The 13010-nt window shown below is 30.5% G+C and overlaps 1 protein-coding gene across 2 annotated transcripts; it reads right to left on the bottom strand.

Moving 5' to 3' along the window:
* Positions 1 to 348: 348 nt before the first annotated feature.
* LOC122299072 lies at positions 349 to 4096 on the bottom strand. Of its 2 annotated transcripts, none has more exons than XM_043108990.1 (8): positions 3677 to 4089; positions 3006 to 3027; positions 2220 to 2276; positions 2051 to 2132; positions 1585 to 1680; positions 1343 to 1467; positions 1236 to 1254; positions 349 to 857 (listed from the first exon to the last, which is right to left on the bottom strand). In XM_043108990.1, the coding sequence occupies exons 1-8, from the start codon at positions 3768 to 3770 to the stop codon at positions 600 to 602; spliced, it is 753 nt and encodes a 250-aa protein (XP_042964924.1). In that variant the 5' UTR covers positions 3771 to 4089; the 3' UTR covers positions 349 to 599. The 2 variants fall into 2 exon arrangements, with proteins under 2 accessions (XP_042964924.1, XP_042964932.1); XM_043108998.1 differs by having other exon boundaries at positions 624 to 857; positions 1172 to 1254; positions 3677 to 4096.
* Between the last annotated feature and the right edge of the window lie 8914 nt (positions 4097 to 13010).

Here is a 13010-nt window from a genome sequence, read left to right as displayed (position 1 = left end):
AATGAAAAGGCATAACTTTGTCTCCTTTATAGAAACTATAAAGTGTTGCAGACATGTTTTGGATTCAAAGGCAGCCAGACTGCATGAAGAAAACAGCAGCAATTGCACAAAATAAAAATTTATTAATAAAATTTACAATTATTTATATATTAAAAAAAATGATGACGAACTCCCAACAGGCAAAAGTCCATTGAAAATAGAAAACTTCACATAAGTAGCCACCAAATTTGCATAAACCCCAATGGTTGCAAAAGAAAAATAAAGAATTATGCAGCATATAAATAACTGCAAAACAGAAAGAAAACGAAAAAAGTAGATATGATTTGAACAAGAATGAGGAGCTGGAACTTAAAGATGAAAATATGTGCCCCCAATATATATTCAATCATGACTAGTTAAAAATAAAACCTGGTGCTTGATACATTTTCTTCACCTGTAAAACTTATTTATTTAGGTCAAGACCATTGATGGAAACCAAAGCTAGGATTGAGGTTGAAAACATGCCTATGTACAGAGAAACATTCAGCAGAAAAGCTCGTATTACCAGGATTACTTTGAAGGTGACTTTACTAGCATATAGGCATGCATCATGGTCAACATCACTTGGGATAATTATGAGGATAGGCAGGGGCGGGAGGATATGCAGGTGGAGGATACCCAGTGGGAGGGTAACCTTGAGCATGAGGGGGTGGGGGGTAGCCATAGGGCTGCTGCCCATATGCTGGTTGGGAAGGATATCCAACAGGCGGAGGAGTTGGCTGATCAATACGAGACATCTGCTGGACTGGCGGTACTGCCATCATTGGTTGTGGCCCAAACTTGCCATCTCTTTTATCCATTTCAATCTTGTGCTGGGTCTGCATTAGAAACAATTAAAGTAACCATGTCATAGAAACCTTGGAATTGCAAAATCTACATGAAATTGTTTAATCTAGTACACTCCTAAAAGAACCAGATGACTATCCATCATTGGGTCCCAACCCAAGTCATATGATATGATATTGGCTGTCAAAAATGATTGCGTGCAGTTAGTTTTACAATTACTCTAGGTATTTATATTACTTGCACCTTCCTATGGAAAAAGGGGGTTTATATATGGGGAAAGTAGACAGTTTATGTACTGCTCCTATTATGTTGCCAATTGTACCATCCATCTATTCAAACACAGTACATAGTATATGAAGTCCGTATGCTCTATGGTCGTTAAATGAACTTTGTTTTGTTCTCTTGCATACCTGCATACATGCACAAACCCTGCAGAAACAAACCAAGTCAATGAATTAGCAGAGATTTTGCAATTTATGTCTCTTGGGCTCAAGAATGGTGCATTTTAAGGCCTTACGTGCAATAAGTCAGATCAGCCAAACAGTTCAACATCTGTGAAAGCTCTTGAATTTCATCACTTCCGACTATGCATGCAACTATGGAACATATACATGCAAGTTGCTGGAGACAGAACATGAATCCCTGCAAAGAAGACAGTGTGTCACGCAACAAACATGTTGATGATAAAGAAGCAGAGCAAGTGCAAATTGATATTTGGGTGGAGGAGATGTGAAGGAGAGAGAGAGAGAGAGAGAGTACAATAATGCAGTTATCACATTGCGTTGTCTGTATATTGAACTCATCTTGCAACAGAAACCGTGTCGAGGCTACTGAATTTCCAAAGCAACAGAAAACCTGAACAGAGTGAAGAAATCACACATGCAAGAAAGAAAGTGATTATTTTTCTTGTTATAAATTAATAAATTATAGGAGCAGAAGTGAGACTTCATGCTGGGACAAAGGCCCCCGCGGGCACAGGGGAGGGGAGGGGGGGGTGGGGTTGCCAGAGGGGTGATGCCCCCCAAAGCTCTGAAGACCCAAAGAAACCTGCAGGTTGTGTAAAGTTCCATCCCTCAAAAAGTCCCCAAGGCCCCCTCTCCCAACAAACGGCACCCCAGGAAGTATTTCTGGCTTTGTCTCTGACTTCACATCTGAAAATCTCCCTTTTCTCAATTATAAAATAATGACCATCATGAAAAGCGTAAAGGAAACAAAACTGTAATACCTCAGTGCAAAGACAAACTTCAGGGCAATGACTTTCTCCACACCTCCCACTGCATGGCATATAGCCAGCACAGCATGTGTACCTGAAACATATGAAAAATGAGAATTGTGCCACGTTCACTCTAATTCTTGTTAGATGGAAATTCAAAGGGAAATATGTCACAGAATACCTTGACATGTCATTATAAAGAGCCCGTTTTCGAAGCAAGTACGAAACACAGGGACCACTATCACATAACAAAGAAAAATTATACTAGGCACACCTATGAAAAAAGAAAAGAAAAAGAAGAACAAGACTAGAGCAATCAAATTTTTCCATGTCATTTAGTATTGTATTACAATGATTACTAAATAACAAGGTCCAGATCATCTAAGTGAAAACTATCCTTATAGTTCCATTGAGACTAGCATTGACATTATTATATATATGAAAGCAATAATATATATCTGTAAGCAATATGATCGATAATATATATGTAAGCAACTCTGCTCTGAAACAAATATCTTGATATCTTGTCATACATCTATTATTGATCATTGAATACTTATGGAACAGTATGTTAGCCCAACAAAAAGTTGTCCGTACAGAAGATTTCAACATCTGATACAAAAATTAACATAGTTGAATAACCACCAACACCATAACTATTATCCTAGTTCCTATTGAAACCAAATTTTAGTTTGGCTTAGATGTATAGTTTTTCATCTTCAGAAGCTTAGTATCCAAGAAAAGGTTTTATGAGAGAGAGAGAGAGAGAGAGAGAGAGAGAGAGAGAGAGAGAGAGCATGGATATGAATAAACAGAATGATACCCCCTTTATCCCCCAAATCACCCGAGTATTAAAATTTATACAACATGGCAACCAGTAGAACTCAGGATAACCAATATGTCGAACCCAGAACAAACTCTAACAGCCAGAACAAATCAAGAACGCATCAAATATCAGAACACTTACCACAATAGTGCAAAGCAACAATCTGCATACCAAACAAGAAAAATAACAATTTAATCAGTGATCAATGTAATTTGAGAATGAAAATTATTGGTGGAGAGGCGTTCTAAGATTGTAAATCAAGTTTCCAATGTTTTTGAAAAAGCCCAGAAGTATGCATTGATATTACTCAAGAAAACAGAGTATTTATATACTTTCCACTTAGCGTCATTTGGATAGTGAAAGTGTTTAATCTGATCTGATCTGATCTAATCATTACAATTTTCTCAAATTTCCACACAAAATATAATATACAATTCAACATTTTCAAATCTCAAAACAATAATAATATCAAAATCCAAAAGTCTTGACTCTTCAATATCCAATTCGTTTACAGCATGTTTTCAGCAACCAAAAGAGTATGGGCCAAAGGGCGTTTACGAGAAGAAATCACTTGAAAGAAGCCAAACTGTCGCTACCAGTATAGTTTCCGTCTAGAGAACATTTAACACTCGAGTATTTAATGTTATTTTTCTTTTCTCACATTTTCTCCGCAAACGAACAGAACTCTACTCACAAATCAAACGTAAAACACACGCCCGCAAACTTATAAACACCCAATCTCAAGTAAAACACAAATAGATATTCTCAGGAGCAAAACAGAGTCATATATGCACACTATATATATTGCATACAAGGAGTATCGGCGTAGATGGTGCTCATGAGATCGGAGTGCCAGAAATTCCGGTAATTCTGCCGGAGCTGCATTTTCTCCACCTGTTGATCCATGGCAGTTGAAACAAAATGAGATAGCGATTGCAGCGAATAAAGATTCCAAATTAAAACCCTAGCTTCGAAGGGAAAGCTTCAGCTTGGCGTTCGTAGAAGACGCGTCGTATGGACGTTTACACAGACGCGGAGTCTGGTAAGTTGTTAAGTCTGCGTGTGCGAATGTAAATGTAGAGGAAGAATTGAAGAAATAGAAATGCTCCAAAATTCGTAAAAGTACAGCTGCGACACGGATGCTTCAATTAAATGGTTGTTTGGATTCCCAGAAAAGTCTTCCAATCTGACGAATCCACGAGGAGAGAAAGTTCTTACTTCATTCTCTATTATTACTTTGACTTTATTATTAAAATAAGTGTAATGTTATATTACACCACTATCTTATTTATATTTTATTATATATGATGTGATTTATTTATTATTATTTAATTATAAAAAATACGTAATAAATAATTATTTAATAATAATAAATATGTCATATCTTATTTAATAGAATACAAGTGAAATAATAATATAATATATAAAATTTTTATTAAAAATAAATATTAGAGTTTTTTAGATCCTAAAATATTACGATATAATAACATTTATGTCACATTCTACTTACAACTAACTAACAAATAAAATTTTCAAGTGGTAGATAAATTTTAGAGTAGCTGGTGTCGTATATTGCCATTGATTTGGCTATACTTAAATGAAAAATGATGCTCTTGTTGTTGGTGGCTCCGTCTCGAGTTAATCTTGGAAATTTTTATTTATTATTATTATTTTTTTATTTAATGATTAAATAAATATTTTTTAATAATATTATAAAATACATATAAAAAAAGAAAAAATATATATATAAATAATTAATATAAAACCCCAACGGTGGCTATATAGCCACCCATACTTAATTATGTACACTGATTTAAACTTTTTTTTTTTTTTAAAGTAGAAAGAGTAATTTGTACAAACATCAAGAGCGAATCTTTTATAAAAAAACAAAACCATCGTCGTGGTCGCATAAAAAATTGTAAGAAGCATAAAAAGTAGGATAATGCTAAGGTGCATATGCACCTCAAATATGTTATATGAACATAAGCACAAATGATTTTTTTTATAAATATTTTAAAAAAATTTTAATTATTAAAAAATAAATTCATTAATAGTCACTTACTTAATTATTAAGAAAATAATTAGTAAAATAAAATACATGAGGGGTATATTTGGAAGCCATAATGTCGTTTTTCTCAAAAGTATTTCTAGAATAGCGGTGCTACCCTCTCTAACAGTGTAATTATTTTTTATTTTTTTAACATTTTGTAAAAAAAATTAGATTTAAAAAATTATTAAAAAATTCTTTAATTATTAAGTAAAAAATAAATGCAATTTGATAGAAAATTTCAGTAGGAGTAATCTTTTTCTTTTTAAAATTATCGGATATTTATCTCGAGAATTAGTCGAGAACTAGAACCTTATCTAAGATAATAAAAGTTCTTGAATATCTCGTCATAAAAAAAAAATGAAAAAATATAGTTGCAAGCACAATTATATATTAATCTGTGCATCAATATGATGTGATTGATCAAAAAGTAGATTTTATTGAAAACAATGTTAATTTAAATTTTAAGTATGAATAAATCAGTATTGGTACACAGATTAGTGCGCGACTATACTTATATATAGTAAAACTCAAAAAAAATATCAGATATTGGTATTAATATATTTGTATTACTTTAGTCATAAATATAGTTGTAATTATAATTTATTTATTTTTATTGTGGGAGGATTTCTTGTTTTGGAAAAAGTTAATTAAAAAATTATCTCAAAGATCCACCTTTTTAAAAAATTCCTTTATTTACAAATTTTGTCGTAACTATCTCTGAGGTTCCATTCCTTAATAGAAAAGCTGCTCCAATCTCCTTTAATCTAAAAAGATATCTCAGATTCTCAATGAGCATTGAGTTCAGTAAAAATAAAATAAACGTGACATTTGAAATTTGGATTAAATTGAGATTCATTTAGTTTAATTTAATTTTAAATTTTAAATTAAATCTAATATTTAAATGCTTAATTTTTAAATTATTAAATTCATATAAATTCAAAATATTTTTATACGTTAGACTTATAATTTTTTTCAACTTACTTTTTTATATTGAGCCCCGTAACTTTTTTTAACTTTTTATAAATATGTATAAACTTATCTTAATATCAAACACATCTAAACTTATTTTATGTTAGACCCTATAAAACTTACTTCGCAATCTCAACTCATTACTATTCATAAAAAATTCAATACAGCTCAACATTCAAATATGGCCTAAATAGCATCTTGTGTCTTAAATATTTAAGGGTGGTTTAGATACAAAAAGTCTTTTATCTCATCTTATATTGTATCGTCTAATTATTATAATTTTTTTAAATTTTTATACAAAATATAATAAATAATTTAACCTTTTTTAAATTTTAAAAATAATAATATTAATAAAAAATAATATTCTAATAATATTTTATTTAACTTTCATCTCAATTTATTTTATCTAAATTCATTATCCAAACTTTCTGAATATCGAACTCTGAAACAATGTAAGGGTGCTTAAAAAATAAAAAACCAACATTAAGGGATGTGTGGATATTTAGAATATCTTAAAATTTAATAAATAGTAGGAAAATACTTTAGATTATAAAAGAAAAATAAATAAAAATATTATAAAATCAAAAAATATTTAAATATTATGTTTGTTTAGAAATTTCTTACCCGTATGTAAGAGCACTCCAAATGGTTTATGTATCCTAAATTTTAAAATATATCACTATAACTCTTTTTTTTTTTACATATTAACTTTTACAATATATCATATATCAACTTATCTATTTTTTTGTTCGTATTATTTAAATATTATACATTTTAGCATTTAATATTCATTTCAAATATGTTCTCTAACTATCAATAATATTTTCATATCTTTTAATATTTATAATATCTCCACATATACAATGTCATATAATTATGTTTTATTTTAAATTAATTCAAATTTATAAACTAAAATAAAATATAAATTAATTCATAAAAAAATAGATTATATAATGAAAATATTGCCAAAGCATATTCACAGAATATCCATTCTTTATAATTCTTGAAAATATTCTAAAAAAATACCTATTTTTATTATTAACAATATCAAAACTTTTGCATGTATAAAAGTGGATTATAAAAAGAGTACTGGAGAGTAGATGAGAAATAAAAGATTGGGGCCTGTGCAAAACTGATAAAAGGATTAAAATGAAAATAAAATAAAAAGAGGATAAAATAAAAGAAAAATAATAAAAAAATATTTATAAAAATGAACAGAATTACTATAATTAAATATAAAATAGAAATAAAATAGATAATTTAATAGAAGGAATTTTTTACATTTCTTTTATATTTTAAAATATTTAGCCTTTTTTTTTTTTTATATTTTACAAAATCCATTAGTGCTCTGCGACTATGAGTGGTATTTGAGTGGTCTGCGATTCAAGCTGGAGGGTAGAATCTGCCCTGATGGGGGCGGCTCTAAGCTCGATACAATATATGCCAAAATCCACGTCCCATCAATTCATTCCGCACACGGATCGATCCTCCACCCTTATTAACATTTTTGACCTTTTGAGTCTGTCTTCCATTGTGTTAAAATCTAGGACTATGCTACTGTACCGCTGTAGCTTGTAGCTCCAGGTTATCGCACTTGTATTTTTTTATTTTATTTTTTATATATTTTTTTAATTATTAAGTAAAAAAAAATTATCAATACACTTAAAATTATTATTTTAATCACTAAATCAATACTCTATTTTAATATATTTTTATTATTATAGATAAAGTTCAATGCATTAGTATTATAATTTTCAACATAACTTATTGAAAAAACTTTAATAAAATATATGCTTTTATATAAAAAGAAATTATGCTTCTCAACAACATTTTTTATTGAAAAATTTGTAATAAAATATAGGACTTTAGACTAAAAAAACTATGCTTTTTAACATTATTTTTTTCTTGAAAAAAAAGATATAGACTTTAGTTAAAATAAAAATAAAAATAAAAAAAAGGTACAGCTTGAAATCCAAATTTTTTGATTTCATCTACATTCCGACCCAAGTCATAATCTAGGCTAACCCGGGCCACGTATACCCATTTACCCAGTTCAAAACCCTCGTGAATAGTCTTATAAGGATGACTCTTTACTAGGCAATTTAGATAAGACAAATGCTAGATCTACCAAAATTTTTTACAAAAATATATTTATAAATTGACATGGCTTGTGACTTTTGTTTGGCCGGATCTCACTTGCTCTTTTATTACTCTTTTTTATTAGAAAAATAAAGATACGATAAACTTTTGTCTTTCGATTCTAGAAATTCATTCAAATCACCTTTGATGATGTAGATGATTGAAGGATCCGACCATATCAAGTCTCAAGAATAAAAAAGAAATTAAGAGTAATGATACATTGAAAGTTTTTGTACAACTATTTTTATTAAAACTAAATTTTTGTAAAATAATTGTAAACTAGTTGTAAGGTTATCATTTTCCAAAAATTAATATGAAAATAATTTATATAGATAGTTTTTAAAATAGTTTTCAATAAGATACTAAATATATTTCTCTCAAGTAAGGGTACACATGCAACTCATTTTTAACTATTTTTTAACCTATTTCATAATCAATCAATGTAATTAAACATGCAATTTCATTAAAAACGAATTTCATTTTTATAAAACTATCTTTCATTTGTAGACTTATAAAAGAATTGTTTATTATAAATTACTAGCTATGGTTGTAAGATCAATCTGGTGGCAAAGAAATAGGTGCGTCTTTAGAGGGATTTTACTAATTTGAATGAAGTTTTTCTCAATTCATAACATTCATATAAGAACAATATTTTAACCACAAAGAAATTAATTCTACAAAAGTAAACTTACAAACTGATGTGGCTTGATATGGTACATCAGATTGTAAAGTTATTTTTATTGTAAAGTAAATTCAACGTATCTTATGAAATCATGTCAATTTATAGATTTACTTTTATGAAATCACTGTGACTGTAGCAGTTTTCATCATATAAATTAGTACATCAAAAGAAACTGCAGACTAACAAAATGTGAATTCTACCATGGAAGTTTCTGGAAGAAAAGTTCAAAGAGAGAGAGAGAGATGTAGAAGAGAAAGAGAACTTGAACTTTGCTTGTATTGAATATGAGAATTCTTTCTGACAGCTGTTATGAAAATAGATGTAAAGTATTTATAGTAAAATAGATTATATAGTTGAGTAAACTAACTGAACTGAACACATTACAACCAATAGGATGTAACTATTGTGCCAATATGGCTATTTCTAATAGTCACCCTCGAGATGGAGTGTGTATATCCAAAACACCTATTTTGCCAAGTAAAGAATGAAACTGAATACATCCAAGAGCTTTAGTGAAAAGATCACTCAATTGATTGTGAGAAGCAACATGAAGAGTCTTGATTACACTGGCTTGTAATTTTTTCCTGACTATATGGCAGTCTATATCGATGTATTTGGTTCTTTCGTAGAAAACTGGATTGGCTACAATATGAAGAATAGTTTTGTTATCACAAAAAAGAAGTGCTGGTTGAGAGTGTTGGAGTTGAAAATCTTTAAACAATGCAAGTAATCAAGAATGTATACATGTAGAAGCCATGACCCTATATTCTACTTCAACTGAGAGCCTTGAAACAGATTGTTGTTTATTTAATTTCTAAGAAATCAAAAATTCTCCAAGAAAAACACAAAAACCTATCACAGACTTGCGAGTGTCTACACAACCAGCCCAATCCGAGTGATGGAAAGCTTTAAAGTGAAGATTAGAAATGGCAAAGAAGAAAAGACCCTAACCAAGCATGCCTTGTAAATACTTAAGCACTCTATGCACTACATCTAGGTGAGTTTGTCTCGGTTTGTCCATATACTGACTGAGAGCTTGAACAAAATATGCACGGTCAGGTATGGATATAGTAAGGTAGATGAGTTTACCAATGAGCCTGTGATAGCTAGAAGGATCTTCCAAGAGTTCACCTTTTGTAGAAGAAAATGTTCTATAGGAAATTTCACTGGTTTGGCTACTAAGAATCCTGAATCTTGCAAAATATCCAAAGCATACTTTATTTGACATAAAGTAATGCCTTTGGATGATCTGGCCACCTCTAAACTAATGAAATATTTCAAAACTCCAAAATCCTTGATTTTGAACTTGTTATCTAGAAAAGTTTTTAGCTTAGTAATGCATTGAAGATTATTGCTTGCTAAAATTATGTCATCAACATAAACTAGCAAAGCAATAAAAGAGGAAGCATCAGATTTGATAAACAAATAATAATCTGAATGTGCTCGATGAAACCCATAATCAAGTATAGCAGTAGATAATTTGTGAAATCACTGTGTAGTGCTTGCTGTAGGCCATAAAGAGACTTTTTGAGTCTGCAAACACGATGGTCCCCCTTTTTTGCTTAACCAGGAGGTATATCCATATAAACCTCTTTAATGAGGTCACCATGTAAAAAAACATTATTTACATCTAATTGATGTAAATACTAGTTTTTAGTCGCTACTAAACTTAACAAACATCTCACTGTGGTCAATTTAGCAACTAGGGAAAAAGTTTCTTGAAAGTCTAAACCTTCAACTTGAGTATATCCTTTGGCAACCAACCTTATCTTGTATCTTTCTATGCTACCATCAACCTTATATTTAATTCTATAAACCCATTTGCAGTCTATAGATTTCTTCCCAATAGGTAAAGAAGTAATTATCCAAGTTTCATTATCCTCAAAAGCTTTGATTTCAACATTCATTGTCGTTTGCCACTCAGGTATATGAGAGGCTTAGGAAAAGGATGTGGGTTCTGTGTGTGTAGAGATAGTTAAGGCAAAATTTTTGTGAGAGGGAGAAAGTTTATGACAAGAAAGAAAATTAAAAAGAGGAAATTTTGTACCTGAGGAAATATCTACCAATGAAACAGATTGTAATGGATGAGAAGCAGTCCGCTGACAATGATAGTCTTGCAAATAACTTGGTTATATCTGTAGCCTTTTTTATTGTCTAATGGGAAGATAAGTGGTAGGAGGAGAGGGAAGATTTGTAGTTGAAGTAGAGGAATTATGAAAGAAAGAATCAGGAATATCTGAAGTTGAAGAAGAAGAATTATAGAAAATAAAATCAACAATATCTAAGATAGTTTTAGATAGAACAAATGAAGATTGTTGTGGAAATAAATGATGAGAAGTAGGGAAAGAAAAAGGGAAAATTGTTTTATAGAAAATAACGTCCTGAGAGATGAAAGTAGTATAAGTCTCAAGATGAAATAGTTTGTCTCATTTGACAATAAATGGATATCCAATAAAAAAGAACTTTCTAGCTCTATGATCAAATTTGGTTCGATTTCTATTTAGGATGGATGCAAAACAAAGATAACCAAATACTTTAAAATGGGTATATGAAAGAGGAATGAAATGTAAACCTTCATAGGGTGACTTGTTTGACAGCAAGGAGTTGAAGTTAGGTTAATCAAGTGTGCAGTTAGGACACAATCACACCAAAATTCTAATGGTAGACAAGATTGAAAATGTAAGGAGCAGGCAATATTCAAAAGATGTTGGTGTTTTCTCTAAACTGTATAATTTTGTTGAGGTTTTTCCACACAACTTCTTTGACGAATTACACCATTGATTGAGAAATATTCGGGCAAATGAAATTCAACTCCATTGTCTGTTCAAATATGTTTAATCTGAAATTGGGTTTCTACTAGACTAAAGAATGATTGTAAATAGGTCTTGGTTTGAAATTTGTTTTGCATGAGGTAAACCCAAGTAGATTTTGAATAGTAAATATTCAGGCAAATGAAATTCAACTCCATTGTCTGTTCAAATATGTTTAATCTGAAATTGTGTTTCTACTAGACTAAAGAATGATTGTAAATAGGTCTTGGTTTGAAATTTGTTTTGCATGAGGTAAACCCAAGTAGATTTTGAATAGTCATCTACAATGGTTAGGAAATATTTAGAGCTGTCAAGTGCAAGAATAAAAAATGGACCCCATATGTCATAATGAATGAGAGAAAAAGGAGATGTAGAGACATTATCACTATGTGGAAAACGCAAGCACTTTTTTTTAGCCAATGGACCAATTGTACAAGGAAAGGAATATAACATGTATATATTTGATACAAATTTATTTAAAAATTTTAATCTAAAATAAGAAATGTGGCTCAGTCTATAATGCCACAAATCAAAATCTTGATGAACCGTTGAAGCAATAAAGGAACCAACCAAAGATTGTTGCAAGAAATGATATAGACCAGCTCTTTCCTCACCCATCCTAATTGTTGTCCATGTAGAAAGGTCCTAAGGAAAACAAAGGTTAAAAATGAAAATGAGACAACAAAAAAAATCATGGGTTAACTTGCTAGCTTATATAAGATTAAATGAGAAGGATGTAACACAAATGACATTGTGAAAGACCAATTTCTTAGAAAGAAAAATTGTTCCAAGATAGGTTACTTCAACAAGATTACTATTTTGTAACTTTATTGAAGATTTAATTTTAGACGTAATTGAATAAAAGAATTGAATGGAATTGGCCATGTGGTCTGTTGCTCATGTGTCAATTGTCTAAGTTGTATGGTTTGAAGAGATTGTAGATGCTGAAGTTGTGGATTTACTTGAGAAATTTCACAAGCAGAAGATTGTGGAGTTGGAAGAACACCAACTAAAAGAGATGTGGAATTTGATTCTTTTGGCAAGAGATGATCTGATTTCTAGAATAAAGAGTAGTAACAGAAGGTTTAAGAATTGTAAGCAGTTGCTGACACTGCTCTTGAGTAAATGTCAACTGTGGAATTTCATTTCTTACTTAACCTGTCGTCGAAGAAGATGTTTGATTTGTTAAATGAGTTGTTGCTCTTTTAGACTTGAAGTCAGGTGGAAAACTATGAGTTTTGTGCATTTATTAGAGGTATGCCTTGTGTTTCCACAATGGCTACACACAGGAATATTTTTGCTAAAGCTAGATTGCTTGAAAGATGTGTTGCCAAGTTTTCCAGATTTTTTCATCAATGCAACAATTAACTCAAGATTTGGTGCTTGTTTTGTCAGTATTGTAGCAATTAATTCAAGGTTACGTGCAGAATCAATAAGCATCCCTCTTTGTCATTCTTCTTGAAGCATAAGTGTAATAACCTTGTTAATAGAGGAAA

Source organism: Carya illinoinensis, chromosome 2 (genome assembly GCF_018687715.1).
Source record: "Carya illinoinensis cultivar Pawnee chromosome 2, C.illinoinensisPawnee_v1, whole genome shotgun sequence".
Classification (NCBI taxonomy): Eukaryota; Viridiplantae; Streptophyta; class Magnoliopsida; order Fagales; family Juglandaceae; genus Carya; species Carya illinoinensis.
This window is presented reverse-complemented; position numbering and strand designations above follow the sequence as displayed.